This window comes from Tachyglossus aculeatus, chromosome 11 (genome assembly GCF_015852505.1).
Source record: "Tachyglossus aculeatus isolate mTacAcu1 chromosome 11, mTacAcu1.pri, whole genome shotgun sequence".
NCBI lineage: Eukaryota > Metazoa > Chordata > Mammalia > Monotremata > Tachyglossidae > Tachyglossus > Tachyglossus aculeatus.
In genome coordinates, this window is record NC_052076.1 from 25,816,688 (window position 1) to 25,837,977 (window position 21,290).

Sequence of the window (21,290 nt, forward strand, 5' to 3'; positions counted from 1 at the left end):
CTCGGAGCCCTTGCGGGTACCACACTCCTAGTCACCCTGGACGCACAGCATCCGAAGCAGCGTGGTTCAGTGGAAAGAGCCCGGGCTGGGGAGCCGGAGGTCGTGGGTTCTAATCCCACTCCGCCACTTGTCAGCTGTGTGACCTTGGAAAGGTCACTGAACTTCTCTCAGTTCCCTCATCTGGAAAATGGGGATGAAGACTGTGAGCCCCGTGTGGGACAACCTGATTACCTTGTATCTACCCCAGCGCTTAGAACAGTGCTTGGCACATAGTAAGCGCTTAACAAATCCCAACATTATTCTTATTGTTATTATCCCCTGATGGAGGCCCAGACGCCATTTGGAAGTTTGCTCAGTTCAAGAATACATTGTGGGGGGCCCGTCCCCCGAACCCAGGACACGGCCATCCCTTCCTGCCCATAAACATGCTGGATATAAAGCAGCGTGGCTCAGTGGAAAGAGCCCGGGCTTTGGAGTCGGAGGTCGTGGGTTCAAATCCCGGCTCCGCCACTTGTCAGCTGTGTGACGTTGGGCAAGTCACTTCACTTCTCTGGGCCTCAGTTCCCTCATCTGTAAAATGGGGATGAAGACTGTGAGCCCCTCGTGGGGCAACCTGATTACCTTGTACCGACCCCAGCGCTTAGAACAGTGCTTTGCACATAGTAAGCGCTTAACAAATACCAATATTATTATATAAAGATGCCCGGTGCCAACAGAGCCAGGGCCTGGATGTCAGGAGGACCTGGGATCAAATCCCAGCTCCACCATTTGTCAGCTGTGTGGCCTTGGGCAAGTCACTTCTAGACTGTGAGCCCATTGTTGGGTAAGAACCACCTCTATATGTTGCCGACTTGTCCTTCCCAAGCGCTTAGTACAGTGCTCTGCACACAGTAAGCGCTCAATAAATACGATTGAATGAATGAACTTCACTTCTCTGGGCCTCAGTTACCTCATCTGCAAAATGGGGATTAAGACCGTGAGCCCCATGTGGGACAGGGATTGTGTCCAACCTAAAAACCTTATATCTACCTCAACGTTTAGAGTAGTGCTTGGCCCACAGTAAGAGCTTAACAAATATCACTATTATCATTGTGATTATTAGTGGTTGTGGGTGTCTATTGAGCAGATGTGTGTATGGGGGGGGTCGGCTTGGAAATTGAGGGAGGAGGAAGAGAGAGGGAGGGAGGGAGGGAGGGGGTGGAGGAGGGAGGGGGAGGAGACGGGAGAGGGGAAGGAGGGGAGGAGGGGAGGAGGGAGGGAGGAGGAGGAAGGGAGAGGAGGGAGGGAGTGGGGAGGAAGAAGGGGGAGGGGGAGGAGGAGGAATGGGAGGGGGAGGAGAGGTGAGGAGGAGGAGGAAGGGGGTAGAAGGGGGGAGGATGGGGAGGGGGAGAAGGAGGGAGGGGGATAGGAGAGTAGGAGGAGGAGGGAGGAGCAGGAGGAGGAGGGGGAGGAAGAGAAGGAGGAGGGAGAGGGAAGGAGGGACGAGCAGGAGGAGGAGGGAGGGAGGAGCAGGAGGAGGGGGGAGGGAGAAGCAGGAGGAGGGGGAAGGAGGGAGGAGGGGGAGGGGGAGGAAGAGGGAGAGGAAAGGAGGGGGAGGGAGAGGGAAGGAGGGGGAGGGAGGGAGGAGCAGGAGGAGGAGGGGAAGAGAAGGAGGAGGGAGGGAGGAGCGGAAGGAGGGGAAGGAGGGACGAGGAGGAGGGAGGAGGAGGGGGAGGAAGAGGGAGAGGGAGAGGGAGAGGAAGGGAGAGGAAAGGAGGGGGAGGGAGAGGGAAGGAGGGGGAGGAAGGGAGGAGCAGGAGGGGGAGGGGGAGAAAAAGAAGGAGGAGGGAGAGGGAAGGGGGAGGGAGGAGCAGGAGGAGGAGGGGGAGAAAGAGAAGGAGGAGGGAGAGGGAAGGAGGGACGAGGAGGAGGAGGAGGGAGGGAGGAGCGGGAGGAGGGGGAAGGAGGGACGAGGAGGAGGGAGGAGGAGGAGGAAGAGGGAGAGGAAAGGAGGGGGAGGGAGGGACGAGCAGGAGGAGGAGGGGAAGAGGAGGAGGGAGAGGGAGGGGCGAGGAGGAGGAGGAGGAGGAGGAGGGAGAGGGAAGGAGGGAGGCGGTGGTCGCGGGCGTCGGTGTCGGGGCTTGTCCCGCAGGGGGCGCCGGCGGGCGGTGTCGCGGCTCAGACAATCGCGGGGAGGCCGAGCCGGGCCGGGCCGGAGGGAGGGAGGGAGAGGGGACCGGGCCGGAGGGGGGGGGGACCGGACAGGAGGGGGGGGACCGGGGGAGGGGGACCGGAGGAGGGGAGGGCGGCCGGGGGCGGCGGGCTGCGGGCGGCGGGATGGGCCGCTAGCCGAGCCGGAGCGGCGCTTGGGGCGGGGGCCCGGGGGGCCCGGGGGTCCCGGGGGGTCCCGGGGGGTCCCGGGGGGGTCCGGGAGCGGGCAGGCAGGATGCAGCGGGGCCGCCGCCGCCCCCTCCTCCTCCCCCTGGCCCGCCCGCCGCCGCCGCCGCCGCCACCGCCGCCGCCACCGGCGCCGCCGTTGGGCGCTGGTCCTGCCCCCCGTCCTCGTCCTCCCCCGCCCTCCGCTGCTGGTCCTGCTGCTGGCCCTGCTGGCCGGAGGCGCCTCCAGGGCCCGAGGAAAGTCCCCCCGGACCCCCCCAGCCCCCACGGTGAGTCAGCCCCAGCCCCCCCGGGGACCCGCGTCGGGCCAGCCCGGCCCGGACGTCAGCGCCACCGCCTCCCCAGCCCCCCGGACCCCGGACAATGGGGACCCGGAATCATATAATAATAATAATAATGATGATGCTAAGGGGATTTGGTGAGCGCTTACTATGTGCAAAGAATGGGGGGGAGGGGGTCAGCGCCCCCGCCCCGCCTGGGCTTCTCCTTCCCGAGCCGGGTGCGGGGCTATTGTCTGGCAGACCCCCGGGGGGCTGGGGGCGGGGGGCTGCTCCTGGGGGGCTCCCCCAGCCCCCCACCCCCCGCCCAGGACCGGACTGGAGGGCAGAAGGGAGGGCGAAGCCCCCAGACCCACGGGGAGAGAGGGATCCCCCTTTTAGACCGTGAGCCCACTGTTGGGTAGGGACTGTCTCTAGATGTTGCCAATTTGGACTTCCCGAGCGCTTAGCACAGTGCTCTGCACACAGGAAGCGCTCAATTACTACGATTGATTGATTGATTGATCGTGAACGAGGCCCGGCTATTCCAGCCCCTCGTGGCCTCTCCCCCGGGGGCTGTCGTGGACCCTCCCCCCCTCCTCCACTGCCCGGCTGGGGAGTGGGCGAGCCGTTCATTCCGTCGTGTTCTCTGTCTCCCCCCTTTTAGCCTGTGAGCCCACTGTTGGGTAGGGACTGTCTCCAGATGTTGCCAATTTGGACTTCCCAAGCGCTTAGTACAGTGCTCTGCACACAGGAAGCGCTCAATAAATACGATCGATGATTTATTGAGCGCTGACTGTGTGCAGAGCACTGGACTAGGCCTCAACTGGGGCTCTTTCTCCTGCAACGCCCCCTCCCCTAGAGAGGAAGCCGGGGTGGGGGGTCGGGAGCGGCACTGCGGGCCTACAGCCGTCATGTTTGATGGCCCTCGGGAGCCGGGGGACCCCCCCTGCCTCAGTTTCCCCAGACCCCTCCCAGATCTCCCTTCCTCCATTCCCACCCCGCTCCCCCGGGGAGGGACGAGAGGAAGCCCCCAGCCCCAACAGGTGTCCCCTCCCCTCGAGCCAGGACGTCGCCCATCCAGCGCTTAGAACAGTGCTTGGCACATAGTAAGCGCTTAACAAATACCGTTATTATTATTATTATCTGTCCACCTGGGCCCCCTCCCCAGCCCGTGGCAGCAGCGGCGGCGGCGGGGAGGGGGCCTCCCGTCCCCCTCCCTGCCCAAATAACAATGATGAGAATGATGTTGGGATTTGTTAAGCGCTTACTATGTGCCAAGCACTGTTCTAAGCGCTTGCGGGGGGGGGGGCAGCGTTTTGGGGGGAGGGGGCGGGGAGCTGAACAGGAAGAGCGGGAAGGGGAGCCCGGATAGGGGGAGGGGGCAGGATTTCCTTCTGGAAAAAGACGGAGCCGAGGGGCGGGGGGCTGGGCGCCCGAGCCGAGGACGGCTTTGGACTCCCCTTCCCCTACCCTCCTTGTCCCCAGACCCCCCACCCCCAGCTTCCCCCCGACCCCCATCCCTACTCATCCCCCCCCCCCCCATCCCCATCTGGAGCCGGAGATGGGGGCTGAGCTGGCCTGAAATCCCTGTCGTCCTCTCCCAAGCGCTTAGTACAGTGCCCCGCACACAGTAAGCGCTCCCTAAATGCGACCCTGGCTTGGGGGGGTCCCCCCTGCCCGCACCCTAGTCCCCATTTCCTGCCACCCCCTTCCCATCCTCTTCTCCCCTGCTCTCATGGCTGCTGAGCCAGCCACGCCCACCCACCCCCCAGCCTTGCCGGCTGGGTGACTTTGGGCAAGTCACTTCACTTCTCTGGGCCTCAGTTCCCTCATCTGTAAAGTGGGGATGAAGACTGTGAGCCCCACGTGGGACAACCTGATCACCTTGTATCCCCCCCCCCCCCCAGCGCTTAGGACAGTGCTTTACACATAGTAAGCGCTTAACAAATACCAAAATTATAATTATTATTGTCCTGGGCCCACCCCCCCAGCCTTGCCCTGGACCCACTCATCTGCCCTGTGTACCTCAGGCCCAGGAAGCCCCACCGGCTCTGAGGGCGAGGGGCTCCTCCCAGCTCTCCCACCTCCTGACTGTCCCCCACCGATGGACCCTAATTGTCTTTCCTCTGGGCTCTCAGAGACCCCCACCCCAGTCCCATCCTCTGATCCCCCCCGCCAACCCCAGCCCGGTTGGGGCACGATGGGGCCCTCGCCCCCTGGGTCAGAGAGCCAGGCCTGAATTGGGGCCCCTGGGCCTCCCCCTTTCATTCATTCATTCATTCAATCGTATTTATTGAGCGCTTACTGTGTGCATCATCATCAGTCGTATTTATTGAGCGCTTACTATGTGCAGAGCACTGTACTAAGCGCTTGGGCAGTCCAAGTTGGCAACCTATAGAGAGACGGTCCCTACCCAACAGCGGGCTCACAGTGTGGAAGACTAGACTACCCTTCTCCAGTAACGCCCCCTCCCCTGGAGAGGATCCTGATGGACTGTACCAGGTGCCACCCTTGCCGACAGGGTGGGCGTAGTAGAGGGGCGTTCCCAGGAACCTCCACATTCCGGGGCCCCTGCTCCCCTAGACCCCCCTCCCCTCCCCAGCTGTCCCACCCTCCAAGCTGCTCGGTCCGGCTGTTCCCGCTCGGGGCGGGGGAGGCGAGGGTGCAGCTGGTGAGGGTGAGGCCTCTTGGGTTGGGGGGTCCCAATAGGGCGGGGGTCCCACCGTGGAGGGAGCAGAGGCCCGCCTGTGGCCCTCAGAGGCGGGCCGGTCAGTCAGTCGTATTTATCGAGCACTTACTGTGTGCGGAGCACTGTACTGAGCACTTGGGAGAGTCCAATAGAACCATAAACGGGCACATTCCCTGCCCACAATGAGCTTACAGTCTAGAGGGGGGAGACGGTAATAGAAATAAAGAAGTGACAGCTGTGGACATAAGGGCTGTGGGGCTGGGAGGAGGGGATGGAGAAAGGGAGCATGTCAGGGCGACGCGGAAGGGGAGAAGAGGAAAGGAGGGCTCAATTCAATTCCATCGTATTTATTGAACGCTTACTGTGTGCAGGATATTTGGGAAAGGGCAGTACTAGGGCACAGGCCGATTGGGCGGAGGGCAGCGGAAGGAAGGGCACCTGCCATCCGGCCTTCCATCCGCCCCTCTGCCGTGGCCCGCGGGTGGGGCCGGCCTGTCCTGCTCTGGGCTACCTGGGCTAGAGAACCAGTGGCCCCTGAGGGAACCTGGAAGAGTGGGCAGCTTGGGATGTAAACAAATCACAGGGAAGGAGATCTGGGCCGAGGCGGGAGCATCTCCCGGCCAAACCTGGGAGGAAGAGCCAAGACTGGGACTCCTGTGCCCATCACCGCGTGCCCCCCCCCCCAAGTCCCCCAGTGCCCGCTGACCTCAGCTCTAAGGGGACACCATGTCCCCGGCCCCTCGCCATGGCTCCTGGGCACCAGCACTAAGCTGGCGGAAGGAGAGGACTCGCTGAAAGGGAGGGAGGCTGTGTGCCAACCCTCGCGTGTGTGTGCTGGCGTGTTCGCAGCGGGGATCGTGGGGGACACACGGGGTCTACTTGCCCCCTGGGCAGAGGGGGAGGGTATCCCAGCCTCCTCACCGCCTCCTGTCCCTCCCCGGCCAAGGGTCACCCGGGTCTCCAGGCTTGGGGCGCGGAGCGGCTCAGCTTGATGCCACCTACGTGGGCTGGGGTCTGGGACTCGTGCCAACTGGGGCCCTACACCCTTCCCCCCAGGGATCAAGGAAGGGGGGATGGAGGGGGTGGGTTTCTGGGAGGATAGCGGGAGCCCCTTCCCCGGGACTGGCTGCCCCCAACGAGCCTCCCCCCCTGCCAACTTAAGGGCTGGGATGGACGCCCCAGGATGAGGCCTAGCGTGCCGCCCCCCCATCCTGTCCCCCCTTCCTCCTTGGGGGTGGAGCCCCAGATCCTCTCTGGGGAGGAATCAGGGCGTTTCCATGGCGACGGGAACTCTTCCAGAAACCAGCCCTGCAGCTGGGGGGCTGGGGGAGGGAGGTGGGGAGGCGGAGGGGGGCGGGAAGGCTTCCGGCCTGCCTGAACGGGTCACCCCGGATTCATGCTGGGCCTGAGGGCCGGGGACAGGGCCAATGCATGGGGTAAGGGGGTGGTTACAAGGGGTTTGGGGCAAACCCCACTGGGGTAGGGCCGGGATGCCGGGGGCTGAGAGGGCTGACCCCCTCCACCAGGCCTCCCGGCCCTGACCCCGCCCCCCGCCCCCTCCCCAGAGGTGCTGATCAAGGTGCAGGTGTATGAAAGCGGGGACCTGGCCCCCCTGCCCCGCGCCACCGTGGACATCTTCGGCCACCGGACGCTGCTGGCTTCGGGCACCACGGACGCCGAGGGGGCGGCGGGCCTGGCGCTCAACTACCGGCTGGGCACCTGGGTCCTGGTCACTGCCACCCGCCCCGGCTTCCTCACCAACTCCGTGCCCTGGCGGGTGGACAAGCTGCCCCGTGAGTCGCGGGGTCACGGGCGGGCGGTCAGGGCAGAAGGGATGGGAAGGCCCGAAGTCACCCCTTCCTCAGCCCGGCCTCCAGCCTCCCTGAGGGTGGAGGAACTGACCGGTGGGATGGAGTTGGGGGCCCCGGAGGAGCCAGGGGACGCCCCCCTGCCCCCCCCCCCCCCAGACCCCTGCCTGGATGTGTGGGTACCTGAACCCGCCTCCCTCTCCCACCCAGTCTACGCCTCCGTCAGCCTCTACCTGCTCCCGGAGCGGCCGGCCACCCTCATCCTGTACGAAGACCTGATCCACATCCTCCTGGGATCCCCCGGTAGGCACTGCCCCCCACCCCGCCGTCCCCCTTCCCCCTCGCCTACGGGCGACTCCCTGAGCACCTCGTCCTCGCCCGGCAGGCGGTCGCTCGCAGCCCTGGGTTCAGTTCCCGCGCCGGGCGGCCCGCCTGCCCCGCAGTGCCACTTACAACCAACTCTGGGCATCGCTCACGCCCGCCACCGCGCCTCCGGACATGAGGAGCTTCCCGGCCTTCCTGGGAGCGGACGGGGACGGCTCAGGTGCGGGGGTCCAGCCGGGGTGGGCCGGGGGTCCTGGGAGGGGGAGAGGGCGTCCACATCACCCCGTCTCTCTTGCAGCTAATGGGTCCTGGCTGGAGCTGAGCCCCCTGGCAGCGGTCAGCATCCACCTGCTCGCTGCCAACGGGTCGGAGGTGCCGCTGACCGGCCCCGCGCACCTCTCCATCCCGTTGCCCGGCGGCCCTGCCGCCCTCGGTACCAACAGCGTGCCCGCCTGGCGCTTCGACCCCAAGAGCGGTGAGAGGGTCGGGGGCAAGCCGGGGGTTGCGGGGAGGCCGGGACGCAGAGGGTGGGGACGGGTTTTTGTGGCTGTTATTATTGTAGTAGTAGTATTTGTTGAGCACTTACTTTTTATGGCATTTATTATTGTGGTATTTGTTGAGCCCTTACTATGTGCCAGGCACTGCTCTGCCACTTGCCAGCTGTGTGACTTTGGGCAAGTCACTTAACTTCTCTGGGCCTCAGTTACCTCATCTGTAAAATGGGGATTAAGACTGTGAGCCCCACATGGGACAACCTGATCACCTTGTAACCTCCTCAGTGCTTAGAACAGGGCTTTGCACATAGTAAGTGCTTAGTAAATGCTATTATTATTATTATTATTATTGTAGTAGTAGTATTTGTTGAGCACTTACTTTTTCTGGCATTTATTATTGCGGTATTTGTTGAGCCCTTACTATGTGCCGGGCACTGCTCTGCCACTTGTCAGCTGTGTGACTTTGGGCAAGTCACTTAACTTCTCTGTGCCTCAGTTACCTCATCTGTAAAATGGGGATTAAGAATGTGAGCCCCACATGGGACAACCTGATCACCTTGTAACCTCCTCAGCGCTTAGAACAGGGCTTTGCACATAGTAAGCGCTTAATAAATGCTATTATTATCATTATTATTATAGTAGTAGTATTTGTTGAGCAGTTACTTTTTATGGCATTTATTATTGTGGTATTTGTTGAGCCCTTACTGCATGCCAGGCACTGCTCTGCCACTTGTCAGCTGTGTGACTTTGGGCAAGTCACTTAACTTCTCTGTGCCTCAGTTACCTCATCTGTAAAATGGGGATTAAGACTGTGAGCCCCACATGGGACAACCTGATCACCTTGTAACCTCCTCAGTGCTTAGAACAGGGCTTTGCACATAGTAAGCGCTTAATAAATGCTATTATTATCATTATTATTATTATTATTGTAGTAGTAGTATTTGTTGAGCACTTACTTTTTATGGCACTTATTATTGTGGTATTTGTTGAGCCCTTACTATGTGCCAGGCACTGCTCTGCCTCTTGTCAGCTGTGTGACTTTGGGCAAGTCACTTAACTTCTCTGTGCCTCAGTTACCTCATCTGTAAAATGGGGATTAAGAATGTGAGCCCCCTGTGGGACAACCTGATCACCTTGTAACCTCCTCAGCGCTTAGAACAGTGCTTTGCACATAGTAAGCCCTTAATAAATGCTATTATTATTATTATTATTGTAGTAGTAGTATTTGTTGAGCACTTACTTTTCATGGCATTTATTATTGTGGTATTTGTTGAGCCCTTACTATGTGCCAGGCACTGCTCTGCCACTTGTCAGCTGTGTGACTTAGTCACACAGGCCTTCCCAGACTGAGCCCCCTTCTTCCTCTCCCCCTCCTCCCCCTCCTCATCCCCCCGGCCTTACGTCCTTCCCCTCCCTACAGCACCTGTATAGATGTATATATGTTTGTACGGATTTATTACTCTATTTTATTTGTACATGTTTATTCTATTTATTTTATTTTGTTAATATGTTTTGTTTTGCTGTCTGTCTCCCCCTTCTAGACTGTGAGCCCACTGTTGGGTAGGGACCGTCTCTATATGTTGCCGACGTGGACTTCCCAAGCGCTTAGTACAGTGCCCTGCACACAGTAAGCGCTCAATAAATACGATTGAATGAATGAATGAATGAAGTCACTTAACTTCTCTGTGCCTCAGTTCCCTCATCTGTTAAATGGGGATGAAGACTGGGAGCCCCCCGTGGGACAACCTGATCACCTCGTATCCTCCCCAGCGCTTAGAACAGTGCTTTGCACATAGTAAGCGCTTAACAAATGTCATCATTATTATTATTATTCTTACTAAGCGCTGGGGTGGATACAAACAAATCATGTTAGACACGGTCCCCGTCCCACTTGGAGTTCACAGTCTCTTTAATCATTTATTACGTGGCAGGCACTGTCCTAAACCCTGGGGTAGAGACAAGGCAATTAGGTTGTCTCACATGGGGCTCACAGTCTTAAGCCCCATTTTGCAGATGAGGGTACTGAGGCACAGAGAATTGACTTGCCTAAGGTCACACAGCAGACAAGTGGTTGGAGGAAACGGTTGGGCGGGGGGTCTACGCCTGGGCGCGGGGGGTTACAGAGTGTGGAGAGTGAGGTTCATTCATTCATTCAAGCCTATTTATTGAGCGCTAACTGCCAAGCCGTGTACTAAAAACAAGCAGACATCTTCCCTCCCCACAAAGAGCTTCCAGTCTACAGGGGAATCTAGTCCGGTGACCCCCCCCCATCCCCCTTCCCGCCCCCAGGGCTGTGGGTCCGGAACGGGACGGGGCTGATCCGGAAGGACGGGCGGCAGTTCTACTGGACGTTCGTGGCCCCCCAGCTGGGCTACTGGGCTGCGGCCACCGTCGCCCCCACGGCAGGTGAGCGGGCGGGCTCGGGGGTCTGGGGACGGGTGGTCCTCCATAGCTCCCCCCCCCCACAACACCCACACCGAGGCCCTCCTACCCCGTCCCCTCCCCCAGGGCTGGTGACCATCGCGTCCGGCCTGAAGGACATCGGCACCTATCACACCGTCTTCCTGCTGACCATCCTGGGGGCCCTGGCGCTACTGGTGCTCGTCCTGCTCTGTCTCCTCATCTATTACTGCCGGTGAGACCCCCCCCTTCCTCCCTCGCCATCTGCCCCAACCCCTCCTTGACCTTCGGGGGGGCCCCAGCCCGGCTTCAGGGCCCCTGCTTTCACTCAGACCTGCCCACCACAGTCCGGCTCTCCCCCTACCCCCAGCACGGTCCTCGTGTCCTACCCTCGGCCTCGGTGATGTGGCTTTCTCGCAACCCCTGGCGAGTGGTCCCTGTCTTCCGGGACCTCTCTTTCCCATCCTCCATCCCATCTCTCCCTCCCTCTCCTCCTTCGCCATCCTCCTCCCCATCTTCTTGGAGAAGCAGCGTGGCTCAGTGGAAGGAGCCCGGGATTTGGAGTCAGAGGCCATGGCTTCAAATCCCGGCTCCGCCAATTGTCAGCTGTGTGACTATGGGCAAGTCACTTGACTTCTCTAGGCCCCAGTTACCTCATCTGTAAAATGGGGATGAAGACTGTGAGCCCCATGTGGGACAACCTGATCACCTTGTAACCTCCCCAGCGCTTAGAACAGTGATTTGCACACAGTAAGCGCTTAATAAATGCCATTGTTATTATTATTATCTCTGCAACACCTCCTTCTCTGCATCTCTGCCTTTTCCTCAACCCTACCTCCTCTCCATCTCTGCCTTTTCCTCAACCCTACCTCCTCTGCATCTCTGCCTTCTCCCATCCCTTTTCTCCTCCCGATCCCTATCCCCTTCCCATCTCTTTTCTCCTCTCCCCAGCCCTGCCTCTTCCTCCTCCACACCACCGTGTGACCCGGCCCTGTCCCCATTTCTAGACAGTGACCTCCCGTCCGCGGAGCGCAGACCCCGCCGGCCCCTTGGGCACCCCCCCGGCCCCCCAAGTCCCGCCGCCCTCCCCTCCTCCGGTGACGCCCCCCCCCCCCCCCCCCGGTCCCTCCCATCCCAGGAGACGCTGCTTGAAACCGCGGCAGCAGCACCGTAAGCTGCAGTTCTCGGGCACGCTGGACGGCACCAAGCGGGACCAGGCCACGTCCATGTCACAGCTGAACCTGATCTGCACGGGGCCTCTGGAGACGGGGTCCTCCTCCGCCGGGGACCCCGAGGCCCCGGCCCCCGGAGGCCTCAAGTCCGCCTTCTCCAGCTCCCGCGACCTGGCCAGCTCCCGCGACGATTTCTTCCGGCCCCCGGCCCGCCTCGCCCCCGGCCGCGCCGCCGCCGACCCCCTGGGTCCCCGCGAGGGCCCGGGGCTCAAGGGCGCGCGCTCGGCCGACCCAGGGCCGGAGCCCGGTCGGGGCTTCGGCGGGGGGCGAGGCGACGAGCGGGCGGGCGAGGGCCCCCGGCGTCCCCCGGGGCCCGGCTACCTGCAGGACCCACCCTCGCCGCCGCCGTCGGCGCCCACCTTCGACCACTTCCCGGGGCACAAGGCGGCCGGAGAGGCCAAGGGCCCCGACTCGGTGCTGTCGCAGTCCGCGGACCAGCTGTCCCGCCCGCCGTCCCTCAGCCAGCCCGGCCAGCTCATCTTCTGCGGCTCCATCGACCACCTCAAGGACAACGTCTACCGCAACGTCATGCCCACGCTGGTCATCCCCGCTCACTACGTGCGCCTGGGCGAGGCGGGCCCCGGCGGCGAGGACCCCGGCCCGGCCGAGGTGGGCCCCGGCCCGGCCCGCGCCTTCGGCCCGCAGGAGCCGCAGCCGGGGGCCGGGGCCGGGGCCGGCGCGGGAGGGGAGGGCGGCGGGGGCGACGGCGGGGCCGGCTGGGGCGCCCACCAGGCCCCGGTCAGCGGCTCGGTCACCATCCCCGTGCTCTTCAACGAGTCCACCATGGCGCAGCTGAACGGGGAGCTGCAGGCGCTGACGGAGAAGAAGCTGCTGGAGCTGGGGGTGAAACCGCACCCCCGCGCCTGGTTCGTGTCCCTGGACGGACGCTCCAACTCGCAGGTGCGCCACTCCTACATCGATCTGCAGGGCGGGGGCCGCAGCACCGACGCCAGCCTCGACTCGGGGGTCGACGTGCACGAGGCGCGGCCCCCGCCCCCCCGCCGGCGCCCCCCGGCCCGGGCCGAGGCCCCCTCGCGCCTGGCGCTGGCCGAGGACACGGAGCCCAGCAGCAGCGAGAGCCGCACGGCCGTCTGCTCGCCCGAGGACAACTCGCTGACGCCGCTGCTGGACGAGGGGGCCGAGGGCAGGGCCGCCACCATCCCACGGGGCCGCGGCCGCAGCCGGGGCCGGGACAGCTCCCGCAGCAGCGCCAGCGAGCTGCGCCGGGACTCGCTCACCAGCCCCGAGGACGAGCTGGCCGACCCGGGGGACCCCGGCGACGAGGCGGGCGACAAGAAGAGCCCCTGGCAGAGGCGGGAGGAGCGGCCCCTCATGGTGTTCAACGTCAAGTAGCCGCCGCCCCCCGGGGGGACGGGCGCAAAAGCTGCTAGGGCCCGGGCCAGCCCCGCTGGGGTGGGGGGAGGCGCCCAACCACCCTGCCTGGTGCCAGGAGGGCGATGAAGGTGGCGGGGGGTGGGGGTGGGGGTCTTTCCTCCCTGCCCGCCCCCTGTATAGATGCCCTGTACATAAAAAAGCTCTACGGTCCAGAGGGGAGGGGAGGGGAGAGCTGGCTGCCCGGTGGGAGGGGGAGGGGGAGGTCCCGGTCACCCCCCTACCCTGGTGTCGGGGGGCGGGGCGCTGGGGGCATGGGGTGGTGGGGAGGGGGGTGGAACAGCCGAGGGCGGGAGCAAGGCGTAATATATAAAGTTGAGGAGACCGAGACTGCCCGGAGGCTGCTTTCTCTGGGGTTGGGGGTGGGCCCGGGTGCCAACAACCCCTCTCTTGAGGCGTGGGGCGGGGTGACCATTCCCCCTTCGCCCCCAAAGCACTGAGGCCGAGCCTATCCGTGTAACAAACCGTACTACAAACTTTATTGGGGAGAGTGGTGGGAACCCTCAGCCTGGGAGGGGGGGCGGGATGGGCCCTGAGCAAGGGGGGAGTCACCCCTCCCCCCACGGTCACCGCGGGCTGACCTCAGGCACGGCGGGGACCCCGGCGGGGACCCCGGCCCAGCCCGAGGTGGGAGGGAGGGCGAGGCAGGGGAGCGGGTGGGCAGAATCACGGGTGGGCGGCTCCTCCCTCCCTCTTTCCCGTCCGTCTGTCTGGCGGTCTGTCTGGCCCGTGCCCATCAGAGCAGGGGCCGGGGCAGGGCTTGGCCCCGGCTCAGGGCCTGGTCCCAGCGCAGAGTCCGGCGCCCGCACTTCAGGCCTCCCTTGGTGCAGCGCGAACCGGGCGGGCAGCAGTGGCGCTGGTCCCGGCAGCAGACCCCCTAGGGCGGCGGGGAGAGGGACGGTGAGGCCCCAGTCCGGAGCAGGAGGGGACCGAGGGACACCGGGCCCTGTCCTGGGCGGCACCTACCTGGGCGTAGGGGCAGCAGGCCCAGCCTCCGGTGCTGTCGCGGCAGCAGGTCTGGTTGTCGTGGCAGAAGCGGCCCTGGGCACAGGGCACGTCGCCCACGAGGGCAGCGGGGCCCGTGAGCAGGGGGCGGGCGGCGGAGGCGGCGGCCGCGGGGCCGGTCTGCTCCTTGTCGCAGGTCTGGGCGGTCAAGTTGCAGCTGTAGCCCCAAGGGCAGCAATGCAGCCGGTCCTCACAGCAGACGGCCTGGCACCAGAAGTGGCATCGTCACCTACTCGGCTCACAGACCGCCGCGGCCGGGGGGGACTGGGCCGGGCAGGGTGGCAGAGGGGGGCAGAGGGACCGAACGGGCAGCCTGAGGGACGGGAACGCTGGGGGACTCACATTAGGCAGCTGGCAGCAGGCCCAGCCCCCACCCTGTGAGGGGCAGCAGGTTTCACCCTGGGCACAGGAGAACTTGTCGTCACAGCGGATGTCTCCCGCCTGGGGCAGCCGCTGGGCCGGAGCCTTCACCCGAGCGGGGACCCTGAGGGCACCCAGCTGGCACTGCCCTTGTCCAATACAGCTGAAGCCCGAGGGGCAGCAGTGCACATGGTCGGAGCAGCACACGGCCTGGGAGGGGCGAAGGGTGGACATTCAGATGGGAGGACCCACCCCATAATAATAATAATAATAATAACAATGATGATGGTATTCGCTACGTGCCAAGCACTGTTCTGAGTGCTGGGGTAATAATAATAATGGCATTTATTAAGCGCTTACTAGGTGCAAAGCACTCTTCTAAGCGCTGGGGAGGTTACAAGGCGATTGGGTTGTCCCACCGGGGGCTCACAGTCTTTATCCCCATTTTGCAGATGAGGCCCCTGAAGTTAAGTGACACAGCTGACAATTGGCAGAGCCGGGATTTGAACCCATGACCTCTGACTCCAAAGCCCGGGCTCTTTCCACTGAGCCACGCTGCCTCTGTAGATACAAGGTTGGGCGCAGTCCCTGTCCCGCGTGGGGCTCACAGTCTCAATCCCAATTTTCCAGATGAGGCAACCGAGGCCCAGAGAAGTGAAGTGACTTGCCCACGGTCACGCGGCAAGCAAGTGGTGAGCCGGGATTGCATCCAGTCGTATTTATTGAGCGTTTACTGTGTGCAGAGCACTGGACTAAGCGCTTATGCCAGGATTAGAATCCCGGTCCTCCTGGCTCCCAGGCCTGTGTCCTATCCCCTCCGCACCCTCTGGCTTCTCCACGCACTCCTCTGAGTGTCCCCCCCTACTCCTGCCCACCCACCCACCTCTGGGATGGGGCAGCAGCCCCACATGCCCGATGCCAGGCGGCAGCAAGTGTGGCCCGTGGGACAACTGGAGTAGGCATCGCACGGGACATTCTGGCTGAGGCGGGCAGGGGTCTTCTTCAGCCAGGGCACGGTCCGGGCTCCCTGTTGGCACTGGCCGTCCGAGATGCAGGTGAAGCCGTGGGGACAGCAGTGGATGTGGTCAGGGCAACACACGGCCTGTGGGCGAGGGGGCACACAGTCCTCTAAACCACACATCCCCCCCCACCCCAGTTGGGGCTAGTGAGTGGCGCCCACCCCAGCCCCTGAGCTTGGGTCCGGCTGGACCCCGCTCCCTCGGGGAGCATCCCCCTCCGCCCGGGCCCCGTGACCAGTTGCCCCGGGGGTCCCCCGTACCTGCCGTGATGGGCAGCGCACAGCCTGGGAGGGCCCCCTGCCACGCCACCCCCTACCCACCCACCTCAGGGTATGGACAGCAGCCCCACTGGCCAAAGCCCAGCGAGCAGCAGGTATTGCCGTCGGGGCAACTGCTCCGGTCATCGCAGCGGACATCCCCGGCACGGGGGGCCGGTTGGGCCGAGATCTTGACCGACCAGGGCAGCGCCCGGCCCCCCTTGTCGCACGTGTTCAGTTCCGCGTTACACGTGTAGCCGCGGGGGCAGCAGTGCTGGTGATCGGGGCAGCAGACGGCCTGGACGGGGTGGGGGAATGGGACTCAGGAGGGGGGGCAACTGCCGGGTCGCCCTCACGCTCCCCCGCCCCAACTCCCCCCACCCCTTCCGCTCCCCTCGCCCACCATCCCGGTACCTCAGGGAACGGGCAGCAGCCCCACTGCCCCGAAGGGAGACGGCAGCAGGTGTAGCTGTCCGGACAGCTGACCTCATTGTCACATTTCACCTCCTGCGCTGGGGACAGAAGGGGGCCGGGGGGCGGTCACTGGCCCCCGTCAGAACCGGCTTGCAGCCCGCTCCTCAGCACCCCTGGCCTCCCCGCACGGCCCTTCCCACCAGGTACCTCGGACGGCGGGCAGCTTGGCCAGGAGCGGGGAGGTGGCACCCTCCGACCATAGGCACTTGCCCTGTTGCAGGTCGCAGCGGGTGTCCTGGGGGCAGCAGTGGATGCGGTCGGGACAGCAGACGGCCTGGGGGCGGAGGAGAAGGGGAGCGTCAGGGAGGGGACTAGGGACCCCACTGAGGCTGCCGCGGGGGAGGAATTGGCCCGTCGGAGGAAAAGGGTGGCAGCAGGAGAAGCCAGAGCTGTCAGCGGCGGGCACCATGGGTTTGGAGCTCAGTGCCCACAAGCAGTGGCTGTGACTGGATGAGGGTGCCACCCGGCCTAGTCTCTCCTCCCCTTTCCCCTGCCCCTCCTACTCACGTTGGGCCATGGGCAGCAACCGTAGTGCCCATCAGGCTGCTGGCAGCAGGTGGTGCTCTCTGGGCACTGAGAACGGGCATCGGGGCACATGACGTTCACCGCGGGAGGACCAGCTGGGACCAGAGGAGAGATCACAGCTGAGGGAGGGGCGGGTTCCCTCTCCGCCCCCAAACTCCCAACCCCTAGCCCGTACCTGCCCCCCGCTCCCAGGGGGCCCCCCGGTAGGCAGGGGTCTTGCGGGCCAGGGGCCGGGGACCGTTGGGCCCCAGGCAGCGGTTGTGGGCGAGGTCACAGGAGGTGCTGTGGGGACAGCAGTGGACTCGGTCCTCACAACACGTGGCCTGAGGAGAGAGGTGGCCTGGGTCAGCCCCATCCCCAGGACTCTGTCCCAGACCCTCCCGCCGGCCGGGCCCGCCCGCCCGCCCGCCCCCGCGGGAGGTACCTGGGGCAGCGGGCAGCAGCCCCACGAGCCGCTGGGCATCGGGCAGCAGGTGGAATCGTTGGGGCACTCAAATTGGCCATCCGGACACTGCACAGCGCGGGGAGAGCTGGCGCCTGCGGACGGGGTCACCGCCCCTCCAGGGGTCCCCGGAGGGGCACGGGCACATCTAGGGGGCCGGCTGGCACCCGCACCCGTGCCCTGCCACCAGTCCCGTCCCCCACAGATCAATCCCGTGCCCGCTCCCTGCCCTTACCTGGTAAGTGGAAGCAGGAGCGTCCGTCAGCGCTGCAGTGAGACCCACGCGGGCAGCAGTGCTGCCCATCACCACATGCCACGGCCTGGGGGTACGGGGTGGCACCGGGGTCAGGGTCTGTTAAAGAGCCCTCCCCTGTCCACCACCCCTCAGCCAACCGCCCCCCACCCCAGTCCTTCCCCTACCACCCCACCAACCTCCCCTCCTCCACCGGGTCCCCCCCCAACTGACCTCTGCACGGGGGCAGCAGCCGGTGCCCCCCGTGGGGGTGCGGAGGCAGGAGAAGCCAGCCGGGCAAGGGGCACTGTCCTCACACGTGCCCCCCACAAGAGCCAACGGCAGAGATGGGGCCGAGTCCTGGGATAATAATAATAACGGTATTTGTTAAGCGCTTCCTATGTGCCAAGCACTGTTCTAAGCACTGCAGGCGATACAAGGTAATCAGGTTGTCCCACGTGGGGCTCACAGTCCTCATCCCCATTTTACAGACGAGGTCACTGAGGCACAGAGAATAATAATAATGATGGCATTTATTAAGCGCTTACTATGTGCAAAGCACTGTTCTAAGCGCTGGGGGGATACACGGTGATCAGGTTGTCCCACAGGGGGCTCACAGTCAACCCCCAATTTCCAGATGAGGGAACTGAGGCCCAGAGAAGTGAAGTGACTTGCCCAAGGTCACACAGCTGACAATGGGCTTTTAGACTGTGAGCCCACTGTTGGGTAGGGACCGTCTCTATATGTTGCCAACTTGTACTTCCCAAGCGCTTAGTACAGTGCTCTGCACACAGTAAGCGCTCAATAAATACGATTGATTGATCGATTGATAATTGGCAGAGCCAGGATTTGAACCCACGACCACTGACTCCAAAGCCCGGGCTCTTTCCACTGAGCCACGCTGCTTCTCTGCAATGGGGATGGGGCAGCAGAGTGGGTGCGGCGGGGTGCCCGGCCGCAGCCCACTCTCCTCCCGGAGATGCCCAGTGGGCAAGGGCACTGGGCTAAGACGGCAGACGGCCAATCATCTTGGGTCATTTTCCTGGCAGGGGGTGGGCCGGGGGCCTTGCCAAAGCCTGAACATATTTATCACTCCATTTATTTATTTATTTTACTTGTACATATCTATTCTATTTATTTTATTTTGTTAGTATGTTTGGCTTTGTTCTGTCTCCCCCTTTTAGACTGTGAGCCCACTACTGGGTAGGGACTGTCTCTATATGTTGCCAACTTGGACTTCCCAAGCGCTTAGTCCAGTGCTCTGCACACAGTAAGCGCTCAATAAATATGATTGATGATGATGATGAACCTCCTTTCGTTCACGGGGGAGAAGGATCTGGGCACTCACCCGAGCGGGGTCACAGCAGCCATAGCCCGCGTCCCCTGGGCGTTCACAGCAGGCCTGCGGGCACAGCTGCCCATCGGGACACGGCAGCCCGCTTACCACGCCTGCCACCAGCGCACCCCAGGCTACCAGCTTCCACATTGTCCACTGTTACCTGCAATCAATCCACCAGAGGTATTTACTGAGCGCTTGCTGTGTGTACTAAGCACTTTTCATTCATTCATTCAATCGTATTAATTAATTAATTAATTCATTCATTCATTCAATCGTATTTATTGAGTACTTACTGTGTGCAGAGCACTGGACTAGTCCAAGTTGGCAACATACAGAGACGGTCCCTACCCAACAGCGGGCTCACAGTCTAGAAGAGCGGGCTCACAGTCTAGACAGTCTAGACTAGTCACAGTCTAGTCTAGTCACATTAATAATAATGATAATAATAATGATGGCATTTTTTAAGCACTCACTATGTGCAAAGCGCTGTTCTAAGCGCTGGGGGGATACAAGGTGATCAGGTTGTCCCACGGGGGGCTCACAGCCTACTGAGAGCTCACCTCCTCCAGGAGGCCTTTCCACACTCAGCCCCCTCCTTCCTCTCCCCCTCCTCCCCATCCCCACCTTATCTCCTTCCCCTCCCCACACCACCTGTATATATGTATATATGTTTGTACGTATTTATTACTCTATTTTATTTGTACCTATTTACTCTATTTATTTTATTTTGTTAATATGTTTTGTTTTGTTCTGTCTCCCCCTTCTAGACTGTGAGCCCGCTGTTGTGTAGGGACCGTCGCTATATGTTGCCAACTTGGACTTCCCAAGCGCTTAGTCCAGTGCTCTGCACACAGTAAGCGCTCAATAAATACGATTGAATGAATCCCCCCCTTACCTCCTTCCCCTCCCCACAGCACCTGTATATATGTATATATATTTGTACATATTTATTACTCTATTTTATTTGTACATATTTATTTTATTTTGTTAATATGTTTTGTTTTGTTCTCTGTCTCCCGCTTGTAGACTGTGAGCCTGCTGTTGTGTAGGGACCGTCTCTATATGTTGCCAACTTGGACTTCCCAAGCGCTTAGTCCAGTGCTCTGCACACAGTAAGCGCTCAATAAGTACAATTGAATGAATCCCCCCTTACCTCCTTCCCCTCCCCACAGCACCTGTATATATGTATATATATTTATATGTATTTATTACTCTATTTTATTTGCACATATTTATTCTATTTATTTTATTTTGTTAATATGTTTTGTTTTGTTCCCTGTCTCCCCCTTCTAGACTGTGAGCCTGCTGTTGGGTAGGGACCGTCTCTATATGTTGCCCACTTGGACTTCCCAAGCGCTTAGTCCAGTGCTCTGCACACAGTAAGCGCTCAATAAATATGATTGAATGAATGAATCCCCATTTTTACAGACGAGGTAACTGAGGCCCAGAGAAGTGAAGTGACTTGCCCAAGGTCACACAGCTGACAGTTGGTGGAGTCGGGGTGTGACCTCTGACTCCAAAGCCGGGTTTTTTTCCACTGAGCCACGCGGCTTCTCTGTGCCTCAGTTCCCTCATCTGTAAAAATGGGGATTAAAACTGTGAGCCCTCCGTGGGACAACCTGATCACCTTGTATCATCCCCAGCGCTTAGAACAGTGCTCTGCACATAGTAAGCGCTTAACAAATACCAGCATTATTATTATTATCATTATTATTAATAAATATGATTGAATGAATGAATGACAAGTGCTTAGTACACACAACAAGCGCTCAGTAAATACCTATTAAGTGCTTACTATGTGCAAAGCACTGTTTGAAGCACTGGAAAAGTACTGTTCAAAGCACTGGAGGGGATACAAGCTAATCAGGTTGTCCCACATGGGGCTCACTGTCTTAATCCCCATTTTGCAGGTGAGGTAACTGAGGCCCAGAGAAGTGAAGAGACTTGCCCAAAGTCACACAGCTGACAAGCGGCAGAGCCGGGATTAGAATAATAATAATAATAATGATGATGGCATTTATTAAACGCTTACTATGTGCTAGACTGTGAGCCCACTGTTGGGTAGGGACTGTCTCTATATGTTGCCAACTTGTACTTCCCAAGCGCTTAGTACACTGCTCTGCACACAGTAAGTGCTCAATAAATACGATTGATGACGATGCAAAGCACTGTTCTAAGCGCTGGGGAGGTTACAAGGTGATCAGGTTGTCCCACGTGGGGCTCACAGTCTCAATCCCCATTTTACAGATGAGGTAACTGAGGCCCAGAGAAGTTAAGTGATTTGCCCAAAGTCACACAGCTGACAATTGGCGGAGCCGGGGTTTGAATCCATGACCTCTGACTCCCGAGCCCGGGCTCTTGCCACTGAGCCAAGCTGCGCTTACTGCATGCAGAGCACTGTACTAAGCGCTTGGACAGTACAATTCAGCAACAAATAGAGACAATCCCTACCCAACAAAGGGCTCATGAGCGTATTTTTTGAGTGGTTGCTGTGTGCTGACCACTGCACTAAGCGCTTTTCATTCCTTCATCTGATCGTATTTATTGAGTGTTTACTGTGTGCAAAGCACTGTACTAAGCACCTGGAAGAGTCCAATACAACGGAGCTGGTAGACTCATTCCCAGCCCACAGTCTAGCAGATGGTCAGGAGCAGTGTGATCG

At 61.1% G+C, this 21,290-nt stretch overlaps 2 protein-coding genes across 8 annotated transcripts in view; one reads left to right on the plus strand and one right to left on the minus strand.

Annotated features, from left to right (window-relative positions):
- The first annotated feature begins 699 nt into the window (after positions 1-699).
- FAM171A2 (family with sequence similarity 171 member A2) lies at positions 700-13,072 on the plus strand. The gene is made up of 9 exons (XM_038754273.1): positions 700-706; positions 2,472-2,645; positions 6,891-7,118; positions 7,344-7,436; positions 7,519-7,677; positions 7,756-7,932; positions 10,241-10,357; positions 10,460-10,586; positions 11,490-13,072. Exons 1-9 carry the CDS (start codon positions 700-702, stop codon positions 12,934-12,936), a joined length of 2,529 nt encoding a protein of 842 aa, XP_038610201.1. The 3' UTR covers positions 12,937-13,072.
- Positions 13,073-13,430: 358 nt separating this feature from the next.
- The window catches only part of GRN (granulin precursor), a 15,162-nt gene continuing 7,302 nt past the window's right edge, over positions 13,431-21,290 (minus strand). The window contains exons 2-14 of one of the 7 annotated variants that reach the window (XM_038754616.1): positions 18,638-18,788; positions 17,524-17,649; positions 17,293-17,377; positions 17,040-17,152; positions 16,791-16,938; positions 16,598-16,710; positions 16,238-16,364; positions 16,031-16,128; positions 15,684-15,914; positions 15,224-15,442; positions 14,323-14,550; positions 13,942-14,184; positions 13,431-13,852 (exon numbers count right to left, since the gene is read on the minus strand). In XM_038754616.1, the coding sequence (XP_038610544.1) occupies positions 13,712-13,852; positions 13,942-14,184; positions 14,323-14,550; positions 15,224-15,442; positions 15,684-15,914; positions 16,031-16,128; positions 16,238-16,364; positions 16,598-16,710; positions 16,791-16,938; positions 17,040-17,152; positions 17,293-17,377; positions 17,524-17,649; positions 18,638-18,775 (2,010 nt within the window). In that variant the 5' untranslated portion in view covers positions 18,776-18,788 and the 3' untranslated portion in view covers positions 13,431-13,711. Of the gene's footprint in view, positions 13,853-13,941; positions 14,185-14,322; positions 14,551-15,223; positions 15,443-15,683; positions 15,915-16,030; positions 16,129-16,237; positions 16,365-16,597; positions 16,735-16,790; positions 16,939-17,039; positions 17,153-17,292; positions 17,378-17,523; positions 17,650-18,637; positions 18,789-21,290 lie in introns of all 7 variants that reach the window. The other 6 variants (XM_038754615.1, XM_038754614.1, XM_038754618.1 and 3 more) reach the window with 6 other exon arrangements.